Raw genomic sequence first — 13,854 nt, 5'->3', positions numbered from 1 at the left:
AAAAAGACAAAGATGCCCTCATATTAAAAGTCAGGATTATAAATCTGAAGAGGAGCAAGATTACTGACAGGAAAAGGAACACAAGGTGGGGGCTTCTGGGGTACTCGGAACATTGTATTTCCTGACTTGGGTGATGGTAACATGAGTGTCTTCACTGTTTCACTGAGTTTTTATACTCTGCATTTGTGTAATTCTTGAATTTAAAACATGAATACACAACGCTTCTCGGCCTTTTGGCTAAGATCAAGGGTAAAACATGAATGAATACACACACACACACACACAAACATACACACACGTATGTGTGTGTCATTTAACTCTAAGACTGTGGACTAGTCTTCTAGGAATGCTCTGTGATGTGCTACCATAAATTTTTATCTATTCAGCATGAAGAAAAAGATAATGCTCATTTATTCAATTACATGTGTTACATATAATTTTGCAGATTTATTTTGAAAGTCTGTATTTTAAACTTTTCATCACCACTGCAAAGATGCACAATGTTATCATGTTACCATTTGTGCATGTTTTTACTGTAACAGAAATAGTAACATGCTATATGACAATGGATGACAAATCCAGCACGGTCACTGAACATCAGTCAACACCTCTGTTTAGGCTCTGAAATATAGTGAGTGACTTTTAAAAATGCCAGAACAATACAATTATGCAATACAGCACAAAATTCATAATTAGCTCTTCTCAAGAATTCTTAACTATACCTTTGTATTTACTGTGTAGTGTTTCACTATGTTTGAAAATGGAGTTGGAAAATGAGTATAAAAGTTGTTATGTATACCTCATGTTTTCAGCCGAGTCTTCTGGCATTGGAGCGACAGTTTGTACAGCTGGAAGGTTTTTGCTGGTAGCACCGTTCACAAAACTAGAAGAGGAGGAAGAGGAGGACGACCCTGAATCCACGGCACCTGTTCCCAAAATAATAATTTTTAGCCTTAAGCATAAATTTATTTAACAAATTAATTTTCATTATATCATTTCTATCTGATTTTGAAGATTTACTCATCTGAATTTCAAAACAGAATTCAACAATTAAAAAATCATTTGGCCATTATACACTAATAACTCTTATAAATTATAACTCTTATAATTATAAATTACAAATAATAGCTGTTGCATTAAAATCCAGTTGATTTACTTATAATAATCTAACAGAAGTACATTATTACAAATGGGGTATAAATAAAAGACATCAACAAATGAAAATAATTTTAGATAAAATGAGGCTGATAAACAATTCAAATTTAGAAATGAAAAATTTATTTTTTATTGCTATATTGTAATATTTTAATTTTCACCATCTAAGATATAATTTACAACAAACTGAGCATAAATTTGTGGCCCTGAAGCATCAAATGCTTATTTTGATAAAATGATTGTTTTAAGAAGGGCTATAATGAATATAATTGTACCTGCTTTTAAAATAATGAGCTCTCCTCAACGATATCAAGATGACTTTGGAACAGACTTTTCTATAATACACCATGTAAGTATATTAAAGAGCTGTGGAGTTGAGGGACATCTAGTGTTCCTAAATATTATCTTATCTCACACTAATTCTCATAAAACTGAACTGCTACTGGGATTCTGCTGCAACACTAACCTGCCAAAACTGCCAAAACACTAAACTACAACTGCCAAAAACTAAACTGGACAATGGGCCCGGCTTAAGTGTTGGTATAAAAAATGTGTATGAGTGTGTGTATGTATGTGTAGGTGTGTCTGTACATATTTCTGAGGAGGACGTTTAATTACTTACATTTTATTTTCCACTGTAATATTATGTACTTTATACTCTCATTAGATTTCTTGCTACCATCACTTTCTATATCTATTATTAATTCATAAAATAGAAATTATAAGGAAATATAACTTGTTTCATATAAAGATAAAAAAGAGGTAATTTAATTTTCCTTTAACCTCTCTCTTAAAAATAAGGAATTATTCATTAGACACTAAATGTAGATTTCTTTCAACTATACTGGCATATTTTCAAAATCTTAACATTTTTTTTATATATATTTTGGTAAAACAGTATTTTTCTTCCTATTTCTAGAAAGCAGAATGAATATATAGAATGAGATTATAAACTGTATAGAAAAACTTTGAAGTCTTCAGACAAGCTGGATATATTTATTTATAATATAGATAAACTAAGGATGCTATGTTCTTTAACACAGTGCCATTATTAATGTTTATTTGCTAATATAAATATGCTTGATAGAGTATATTCTACTTACTAAAACCCCATAAATGTGTTGGTCATGATATGTCAGACTCAGGTGGTATGATAAACAAGATAGATACAGAAAGCACATAGAAGAGCTATGAAATTAATAAAAATGGGAAGAATCTAAGTAATGATAATAGATGGAAAAGTTCAAGGCTATACAGTTTGGAGAAGAGAAGGCTACTATAGTCAGGGAAGAAAAGTCAGGGATCATCTTGCGTTGTATAAATACCTAAAATGGAATCACAAAGATTTGGGTAAGGATTTATTTAGCTAATAATCAACAGGAACATTTCTGGAAATTTACATAAATAAAGGTTATTTTAGGCAGGCTTTTAAAATTTGTAGTGATTTGGAATTTTCTGTTCCTAGTATCATTAGGAAAATGTTGGACAATGAATTGGATACAACTGTAATCTAAGTACATAAATCAATTCAATGTCAAATAATGGTTCTTATTCACATGCATTTTTTTCCCCATCACCTTGAGGCTCTTGCAAACCATTCAGGTTCTTAGGGGAGCTCTGCCTTTCCTTAGAGGATTTTGCAAAAAATATACATTAGAATTCAACCAGTAAATGTCACTAAATCTATTTTCTATCACTTAACATATTTTGTGATATTCTTGATATTATTTACTAATTTTTATATATCAAACTTCAATGTTTAAATTGTCTTTTGGTCTTGCCCCCCAAATACCTTTCAGCAATCTGATTTAACTCTGAAAGTAAACAGAACTGTGTTTTGAGAGGACTCAAAACAAAAACAATAGTGTCCTCTAAAATGACCACTAAAAATGTCTTAGAAGTACAGACAAATTCTGAAAGGTGGTAACATAAAGTAGAACCTTCTTAAAGATTATGACAATCCCAAATGATCAGAGCAATTTAATTTTTAAGATCAAATAAGCAGAAAAATGAAGATAAAGAAAACAGAAAGAAAAAGATGAGGTATCACAAAAATATATAAGGACAATACCTGTTGTATTAATCATACTTTTTGGTGTAGCTCCAGTAGCAGCAAATATATTAGAAGTACTGCCCGTTGGCAGCCCACTTCCAGCAGCAGTGGCTCCCACAGTGGTTACAGCCAAACTACCTGGAGGTGGCTTCTTAACAGGTACCACAACACTCCTGGAAAGTAAGAAGTGATGGAAAATAACCAACACAAGGTTTAAGATGAAATCCAACCCTGCTACCACACATACAGTCAACATTTAATTGTCTTTCCTTTCCTTTCTTTCTTTCTTTCTTTCTCTCTTTCTTTCTTTCTTTCTATTTCGTAGTCCAATTTCATTGGTGAAAGGGATATGGACATTAGGATATATTGTGAAATGTGTTCACTTTAATTCATTTGGCAAATGTTTATGTGGAATGTGGAGTTTGCAAACCTTTCTTAAGATGGCTTGTAGGCTATAATCATGAATCTGGAAAAACTGGGAAAATATGTGCTCAAGTTAGAACATTTTCCATCTGCATAGTTTTTTGGCAAAATATGCATAAAATGTCCTTCTTATCCATATTATATTCTTCATTTGTAAAATAGTCATAACATAACAACCATTCCAAAAGCCAGATTCTGAAGCTTCTTCATAGTAAAGCTAAAAATTAACCAAGGACTACTGAATAACATCTAATGGCATAGTAAGGTTACAGTTTATTTTTCTGAAAAAAATTTAGTTATTTTTCATAGTTGTTATAATGAAAAAGAACTCAATGATACACTCGATACTCAGTTCAAGATCTATTTAGCTTTCAAGACTTGACATTTTGAACACAGGTGTTTCCCATATTACTTTAACATAGATGAATTTCACAATAAAAAATTCTGAATTTGTCATTGTGTTAACCTGAAGTAATAAGTGAGTATAATTTTAAAAGATAAACTATTTATCTAAAATAATAAGTATCTTTATTTCTAAATAAAGTATTTAGTGAAGCTTCATTCTTCTCAAAGTATACAGACCGCAACTTCACAGAAAAAGTATTTACCAGTGTTACTCAACCATCACTGAGCTTTTTCATCTAGAGAGTAGATGTATGAGATGCTATAAGCTCAAATGTCATGCTTGAAAACTAATGACTGACAGTACAAAACTCTTCAAACTAAACTAGTTCTCGTAAATATGCCTATACACATTTAAAAAATTTTAATTGTCCCATTAAAAAGCTTTACTTAAAATTGTATCAGTGGCTTATTCTCAAGTAAGTCTATAGCTTAAGCTTCCTTAATAACATTGTTTTTCCTAGAAACACTTATGTTGCTGTCTTCAATGATTTCTTCAATATCAAAAAACTAAATTTATAAGAATTATTACTCTCAATTTAAGGAATACTTAAAAAAACTTTTTTTGTGGGACGCCTGGGTGGCTCAGTTGGTTGGACGACTGCCTTCGGCTCGGGTCATGATCCCGGAGTCCCGGGATCGAGTCCCACATCGGGCTCCCAGCTCCATGGGGAGTCTGCTTCTCTCTCTGACCTTCTCCTCGCTCATGCTCTCTCTCACTGTCTCTCTCTCAAATAAATAAATAAAATCTTTAAAAAAAAAAAAAACTTTTTTTGTGACCAAATGCATGGCAGTATTAAATAATTTTACTCATGCCAAAAAATTTCTACATTATCTCTTTCTGGATATTTTCTTCTTTACTCTTTGTAGGTGAATCTAATTCATTAGACTCAACCTTGAACTCTTAACTATCTTGTCTAATTTCCAAAAGTACACTTTATCTTTCAACCCTTTCATTGGTCATCCCTCATCCAATGCCTTCATTTATTACATTGAGAAGCTGTGTGACATTATGGAAAGAAAACAGGACATGGAGCTAGAAGACTAAGTCTTGAGACCTAAATCACTATCAAGTTGAGTGATTTTAAATTTCAGTTCTTCATTGCAAATATGGCAAGATGAATGCCATATACTTCACATATAACTGGAGAAATTAAATGAGATTGTATTTAAAAGTTTTTTTTTTTTTTAGCATAAGCTGTCTTATAAATAAATGTTATTATTACCACTGTGTAAAGTGAAATAATTCTCTGCCTACATCATATAAGGCAGGTGGTTATACTGGTCTATCAAAAGAAAAAAAAACTAGTATCTTGGGTTTATCATCAAAACTCTTCTCTAAACTTCTAAACTGTTGAGATGCACTATTTTCCTGGCTCTCCAGCAAGAAGACAAAATTATCAACTCTTGATTTGAAAAAAAGTCATTAGTAATCTGTAACACTTTTTTTTTTTTAACAACTCATTAAAATCCCTGTGGATAAAATAAGAAACACGGGCTGGTTTATAGTGCTGTGAGACAGATTTATAGATTGTAGGAGAACTATCACCCAAAATTCCTAATTAACAGGTCATCACCAAATTTGGGCAGAAACTTTTATTAACGGACTACTACAGGCATCTTGTCAAGTGCTGAGGCTATGCAAAATATATTATGAAAAACAGTTATATGAATGAGAGAAAAAAATTTAATCTCAACAACCTGTAACAATAGCTTGTAAATAAACACAAACAACATTAAATGCCAGTCTACTTAAGAACTGAAAGCATCTGGTTCAATAGCAATTAATGTGAAAGTCTTCAGACACTTCATTGACAGCAAACACAGCAGATCTGGTAGTGCAAAATGGCATTTAAATATAGTAAAACAGTGGCTAAAAAACCGAGTTTTCAATGACAGATGGATCAGAGTTAGAATTCTACCTTCCACAATTTCTAGCTGTATGGTATTAGGCAAGTAAATCTCTCTAAGTTCCATTCTCCTCACCTTTAAAATGAGACTTATAATAGTTTGTAGCTTATAAGATTTTTAAAAAGATAGAATGATATAATACATATAAAATGTTTAGCCCTTTGCCTGGAATATCATGTGATCTGTAGCAATTGTTAGGACTGCTATGGTTTCCAAAAGTGCTGATGCAACCTAGGTCTGCACCAGCAACACTACACAGTTTTGAAAGAAGCGATAATCCTGACATACTTTCTGATTGTCGGACCTCATAAACAAAATCTTGTGTGCAGTTTTAGGCATCATATTTCAAGAATAATGACAAACAGCATCATGCCCATAAAAGAAAAAGTCATGGGAGGGAAAACTGAGACACTAGAAAATTAGAGTTAAAAAATAAAACCCAAAAACAATAACTTTTTTTAAAATCCGAAGGTATATGAAAAGGAAGTAAGAAGAAACTCCTAAATATCTACCTATCAAATTAAAACCAACAGGAAGAAGATTCTCTAGTAACTTTTATGAGCTCCAGTTTCCAACTACTGATGTGTTCAAATGACTAGGATGATCACGTCACTGGTGCTGGGGTGAGAGAGGTGGGAAGTTGGCTTTGACTTCTCAGATCCTGTCTCAGTCTACAACTTCATGCAGCTTACTCTTTCTTCTTTGACTATAATGGCCAGATGGTTTACTAGAATCAGAGTACTGTACATTCTGTTCCTTAACATCATTCCTTCAACACTGCCCATTCCCTAACATATCAAAACATTCTGTGTCCTAACAATCTACTTTATAAATAATCTGAACATTTACATTTATTAATATGTGTTGATTAACATATTATGTGAAAACTGAACTTTTAGCTCTTACAAAATCTTCTTTCGGTGACTCAACATGTTCCACTTGGTAACTTATTCTATCCATACCAAAAGGCTTAACCTTACCTAGTAGTCTTCATAACTATCGTGGGTACCCATTTCGATTCCATGAATACACTAAAGTATACATAAAATTCTGAAGTGCATACACTTTTTCTAGGGCAAGCAAATAATTATCTGGGTTTCAAAAATACAGCCACAAAAAAGTTAAGAGCCACCTATATAGACTATTAACATATTCCACTCTCCTTCTAGATCTGCTATTCATACAGATGCGTACATAGAATCCTCTATACTACACACACATTACCAACTGCATTTTTCCATCTCAAGAATATTGTTTCCATGTTTTCCCACACAATTTCACAATTCTGCTCCATACCTTAAGACAGCAAACTATAAATAAGTAGATGATTCCTCTGTACTACATAAAACTCATGCATACTCTAAGGTTGTGAAGGTTATCATCAAAACAGCACAAGCCAAGAAATTATTCAAACTAATTCACATCAACAAAATGTTCCATTCAGTGATTAACTATGTTTTGTGATAGAGTGAGTGATATATAATACATATAAGTGTAAATTTTCCATCACTGAATTTATCCTATCTCAAAACCAGAAATTTGGGCTGTAATCTGAGATTCATTTGTTCATTCATTCAACAAATACTTACTGAGCCTCTGATATGTTAGAGGCGGTTCTAAATTCTGACATATAGAAATATATAGTACAAACAAAACCTCTGCCTTCATGGAACTTATATTCCAATATGGAGAGACAGAAGATACAATAACATGAATGGGTTAATACAGTATATGAGACAGAAAGTGCTATGAAAAAAATAAAGCACAGACAAGAATAAGAATTGCTTAGAGAAGACTTACTAAAAAAAGTAGTATTTGAGGAAACACTGGAAGGTGCAGGAGGAAGCAAGCTATAAGATATCCAGGGAAGAGTGTAAGACTGTCACAGGCATGGTTTGTTTCCTTCTCCTAATGTCCTCCATGCTATTCCTTATGTTCCACAAATTATAAATGAAACCACATGAAAATTGTTTTTCTCTGCTTAACTTATTTCACTCAACATAATCTCCTCCAGTCCCGTCCATGTTACACAAAAGTTGGGCTTTCATCCTTTCTGAAGGCTGAGTAATATTCCATTGTGTATATGGACCACATCTTCTTTATCCATTCGCCTGTTGAAGGGGTATCTTGGCTCTTTCCACAGTTTAGCTATTGTGGACATTGCTGCTATTGGGGCGCCTATGGCCCTTCTTTTTACCACATCTGTGTCTTTCGGGTAAATACCCAGCAGTGCAATTGCTGGGTCTTCAGGTAGTTCTATTTTTAATTTTTTAAAGAATCTCCACACTGTTTTCCAATGTGGCTGCACCAGCTTGCATTCCCACTAACAGTGTAATAGGGTTCCCCTTCCCCCAAATCCTTTCCAATATATGTTGTTTCTTGCCTTGTCAATTTTGGCCATTCTAACTGGCTAAACTGGTAAGGTCTCAACAAACCATGAAAGACTATGGACTACGGGAAACAAACTGAAGGTTTCAGGCGTGGGGGGATGGGCTAGCTCAGAGATGGTATTAAGGAGGGCATGCATTGCATGGAGCACTGGGTGTTACATGCAAACAACAAATCATGGAACACTACACCAAAAATTAATGATGTAATATATGGTGAATAACATAATAAAATAAAGAAAAAAAATAAAAGCAAAAGAAAAAAAAAAGTGTCACAGGTAGTGGGACCAGGAAGAAGGCTAGTGTGAGTAGAAGACGTGGAGGCTTGTAAGAGGTGAGACCAAGGTAAGTGGGGTTCTGATCATAGGTCCTTATAGTCCATTGTAAAGACGTTGGCTTTTTCTCACAGTGGATCAGAAGCTACTAAAACCTTATGAACAAGGGAGGAATTTGATTTCAGGTTAAGCAGGACCATTCTGGCAGTTGTATTAAGGATATATTTAATGGGGGAAGGGAAAGTAATGGAAGACTAGTTAGGAGTTTAGTGTAATAAACCAAGCAAGAAATGATGTAGTTTGGATCGGAATGGCAAAATATAGTCAATCTTTTGACTTATTAAGAAGGGAGAGAAAACAGCATTTGCAGAAGACTGGATGTGAGTGTGAGAGAAAAGTCAAAGATGATGTAAAGATTTTTGCCTTAAGCACCATGAAGGGCAGAGCTGCCATTAACTAAGATAGGGGTGAACAAGGACGCCTGGGTGGCTCAGTTGGTTGAGCGGCTGCCTTCGGCTCAGGTCATGATCCCAGTGTCCTGGGATCGAGTCCCACATCGGGCTCCTTGCTCGGCGGGGAGCCTGCTTCTCCTTCTGCCTCTGCCTGCCATTCTGTCTGCCTGTGCTTGCTCTCTCTCCCTCTCTCTCTGACCAAAAAAAAAAAAAAAAAAAAAAAAAAAAAGATAGGGGCGAACATGGTTGGAGCAGTTATTAATCATCCAAATATGTTGAAAAACCTATTGGATAGAGGAGTCTCTACTTGAGAGAGGACTGGGCTGAGACATAAATTTGGAAATCATCAATGTAAATGCTAATTAATGTCAGGAAATTGGATGAAATCACCGAAGAAGTGAGTGCAAGTGGATAGGAGAAGTGGTTCAAGGACAGAGCCTTGGAGAGTTCATTAATTATTTCTGTGACTCTTATAAAAAGATTCTTACTTTATCTGTATATTCGAGATTTGGCCTATGTATAAAGTAAGATAGTGAAGATAAGAGTTTTTCAATAGTGACTCATCAAGGCAAGTGAGTTTTGTAATTATTTGTGACACCCTAAAAGAATCCCTTTCTTCTTTCTGCTCCCTCTCTCTTTTCTGTAACACTTATTGAGCACTGACAGGTTAAAGGAATACAACTTCCCTGACAAGTTTGAGGGATAAAAAGTAAGATATAACCCATGCCTTAGAGATACCTGAAGGAAATACAAGAAACCAACAAATCAACTGTGCAATATATCTCAATAACTGCTTTGATCAAAGTTATGCACAGGATCTTTCAGGAACACAAAGGATGTGCATTATCTGGGAACAGTGAGCTGAATCTAAAAGTAGCACAATAGGAATTAGCCAAGAGGAGAAAAAGTTCAGTAATAAAGCCTTAGTGAGGCAAAGGGATAGGAAAAAAACATAGTAGACTGAAGGAACTGAAAATACATCATTATCACTGATAAAAGGTAAGGACATTTCAAACTAAGAAGTTCATCTTTTATTTTGTAATATATTTTGTAATAAGCGAAAATTATTTCAGAATTTTTATTAGTTTTGCATTTAAGAAAAATGACTCTGGCAGAAATGTGGAAGATACACTGGCTGGGGTGGCGGAGACCTGGAAATAGTGAGGCCAGTTAGGAGATAAGACAAAGAATCCACTTGAGAGATACTGAGGGCCTAAAGTGAGCTGATAGCTTTGGGAATGGACATGTCCTATCTTTTCTGGAACTCAGGTCTTTTAACCAAGCTCAAAAATAGCTATCTGCTACTTTTTTGAGACTAATTACAAGGTCATTTCATTTATGATAGGGTTTGGAACTTTATGGGACTTTTAAGAAATAATGCATTATTTTATATGCTGAGAAAGCCAAAGAGAATAAAAGTAACATCACACAACTAATTTTGTAATCCATTATTATTATTATTGAGATCCATTATTAATGACTGATTCTCTTAATTTCCAGATTAACACTCTTCCCTAACGAGGCTTATATAAATGCTAAAAATTTATCTGGAAAGAAAAAATTGAAGCTTAGGAAAGAAACAATGTTACTGACTTTAGGCTAATACTACAATTTATTGCAGCTCATCAGAAATCACAAGGCTACTGCTATGACATTTTCGTGTTTTGTATGTCTTTATTTTGTAAAATATTTAGAATACCAATGAAAAAATATGTTTAAGAAATAATCGAGTATTTCATTAATCTACTCCTTAAAGAGAGATACTTTTTCAGCTCACTGACTTGTCTGTGTAAATGCCAGGAGAGACAAAGGCAACATTAGAGACATTAGGATACCACCATGCTTAGTCAAAACTGCATCTTCTGGCAACTGGCCTTAAAATACTATACCCAGAACACTTGGAGCATAACGAAAGCTGGAATTTCAGTGCCTAGACTTCATAGATACCTTGAAATGTAAAGGTTGGCAGACTTTTAATCAATTTGGCTTACAATTACTTGTTCATCCTTTAAGTGATATAAGCAAAACACTTCACAAAAATTAGTAAAGAAAGAGAAATGGAAGTCCTCAGCAGTAATTATAATTTTTAATAATCTTTAATCAATGTAGGTAGATTCCATCATTTATATCAAACATTTCTTTATTATTTTCCCTAAATTGTCATCCTTAGCATTAATGTTAAAAATGATAATATTAAAAAGCTAGAGAGAAAATAGCTACCCAAATCTTATCCTTTAAGTTTAATAATATAAAGGCTATCTATATTGCTTTTTTGGTCCTATAATATTTACAAATTTTATTTTAGGGATTTTCTTATTCAGAGAATAAAACACTTGAAAGTGAGGAAATTAGGTTTGAATGGAAAAATATACAGAACATTCTGCCTGAACTTATCAAACCCAGTGATTTAAATGTAATTGGGATTATAAAATCAAAAGAGATGAAATATAAATAATGTAAGATCAATGTTTGTTATCCAGAGAAGCAACACAATTGTGAGTTTTTTGTTATATCCAAGACATAAAATAATTTTCTAAAACAGAGTAACAGTTAAAAGGAAGAAGCATATTGTCCTCTTTCCCCTGCCCCATCTTTTGTCCAAACTAAGGGGGGGGGAGAAATAGCTTAAAAATCCCTGGGGAATTAAGACTGACCTAAATCACAAATATATACCAAAATCTCCAAAAATTAAAATCATGTGGACATATAATATTACAATCTTAACAAAAAAGATAGGATAAAACTTAATTGGTGGTTTTAGAGAAAAGCATTACACCAACCTAAAAGTTACACAGGTACTAATGTATAAAAAATATAGCTCAGCTAGAGTATTTTATAAACAATAAATCTATATTTAAATCTCTCAAAAGAGATTGCATTGCTGGGAAACTTCGCAATTTGGCTTATGTGTTCTATGATGAGATTATTAAGCACTTCTGTCCAAAATAAAACCATGATAATGTTATCATTTCCTAACTGTATTTTCTCTATATACAGTGTTTCCTCACTATAGAACAGTACCAGAGAATCTCTAGCATTTTCAGCGCTTTACATTCATAAAAACAAATTTGTTAGGGCCACTCAGTGTAATCAGACATTTATGAAAATCTGCACAGGTGATGACTGGAAGAAATGGAGGAAAAAGCATCAGTACTTTCCAGATATGTTAATAAGACTATTTATACAGTATTTCATAATACAATGTGAGAAAATAATACTGAAAGAAAAGTTTTACTTTAGGTAAGTCTAAATGTTTCTAAAATTGAGGTTGTAATCTAACTAAAGAAAATATTATAAATCTCACAACTGAAATTCATAAATGCTCCATCCCCAGTGGGGAGAAACACCTTATGTGGAACACAAGTTAACATAACTCAAATTATATCAGTTGTTTTAGGAAGCTATTTTCAAATTTACTGTATAGAATGAGTATAAAAAATACATTGTTAGCATGCTTAGAGTAAAACCAATAAACTGTTGGTTAACAAAAGTAAAATCCTAGGTGATCTCCATTGCGATTGAGCAATATTATCAGGAAGCATGATTTACTTACAGAGAAATGAGCAACTAAGACTGTAGCTATTTTTCAACTAAAGATAAAAATGAAAAATACATTATTGGTAGAGTAAGACCCATGATAATTCTGTGTTTGAAACTGGTAGTCATCAGGACTTTGTTTCTGAGTCCTGTCATCTTGGATCCTATTTTCAAGGAATTGAATCTGATGTTAAAAGACATGTCATAACTTGGATTTCGGATTTTAGTGCTTCAGAAATATGTTTATATACTTCATAATGTAAATATAGCTACCTTAAGACAGATAAGGCAAATGGTAGCAATATATTGGAAGTATAATTGAAAAATGCAGTTGTCCAGAAGCACTTGTGGGGATGATGCCTCTGAAAAGCTGCTCAAAGCTCTAGAGTTTGAAGTTAAATTTTTGATGTTGTCACTCTCAATCTATTGAATGGCTGACAGACAATCAAACCCGTCTGGCTGGCTGGCAGCTCATTTTGCTGGCAGGTGGCAAACAATTAGACACACCAATTTGTGCCTCCTGATGACATTAAAGCATGAAACTAAGTTGTATGCAGGGCCTAGTGATTTGTGTGAAAGCATTTCAAAAATAATACTCTTTGCGGTGGCAACTCATTTCAGACTGCCACCTCCCATTATGGCTTTGAGCAGTGAAGACGACAGACTTGAGTTACGTGCAGTGCAAGGCCGCTTCTGTTCAATCCGTCATCAGCGCCCCCTGAGACCTCAATCCCCTCCTTTCATCAATATCACCTCATCATTTACATTTGATAGTACTTGAGCTACTGCATATATTAACTACACTAGAGACCCTTTTCCTAAAAAGAACTGAAGTATGCTTTGTGTGCCTCGATTTCATTTCTACTTACGCAATTTAGAATAATGATCCCACTCCCACTGCACTTTGCACAAATGCTACAAGGAACAAATGGAAAGTTCTATTTTTTTTTAAAGCAATATTCACAAAAGTATAATAAATTTTGAGTAGCTGAGAATATTGGCACTTTTGTTGTTTTAATGAAAAAATTGTTCTAACAATAATTCAAATTAAAACAAAAAATGTTGAACTTAATTTTTATTTCACTGGATTCCCTTATGCAAATCAGAATAATTCTCTGTATTTATTTGTTTTGTATTCTAACAAAATTTAAATATATAATTTATTTATTTATTTGTTTTTTAAATATATAAAAGTAAGTGGAACACAAAATTTTTATGATCCTAAGTTAAATTACTATAACATTTTTATAAATATATAC

General features: G+C 33.4%; 1 protein-coding gene across 13 annotated transcripts in view; it reads right to left on the bottom strand.

The window, feature by feature from the left end:
• NBEA (neurobeachin) overlaps positions 1-13,854 on the bottom strand; it is a 677,938-nt gene that overhangs the window by 406,786 nt on the left and 257,298 nt on the right. For 12 of the 13 annotated variants that reach the window (XM_047723145.1, XM_047723148.1, XM_047723152.1 and 9 more), the window contains 2 exons: positions 3,227-3,381; positions 800-926 (listed from right to left, as the gene is read on the bottom strand). In XM_047723145.1, the coding sequence (XP_047579101.1) occupies positions 800-926; positions 3,227-3,381 (282 nt within the window). The remainder of the gene's footprint in view (positions 1-799; positions 927-3,226; positions 3,382-13,854) is intronic. The other variant, XM_047723149.1, reaches the window with a different exon arrangement.

The sequence above is a fragment of the Lutra lutra genome, chromosome 3 (assembly GCF_902655055.1).
Source record: "Lutra lutra chromosome 3, mLutLut1.2, whole genome shotgun sequence".
Lineage (NCBI taxonomy): Eukaryota > Metazoa > Chordata > Mammalia > Carnivora > Mustelidae > Lutra > Lutra lutra.
The sequence above is the reverse complement of the archived record's forward strand: the minus strand, read 5'-3'. Positions and strand labels throughout refer to the sequence as shown.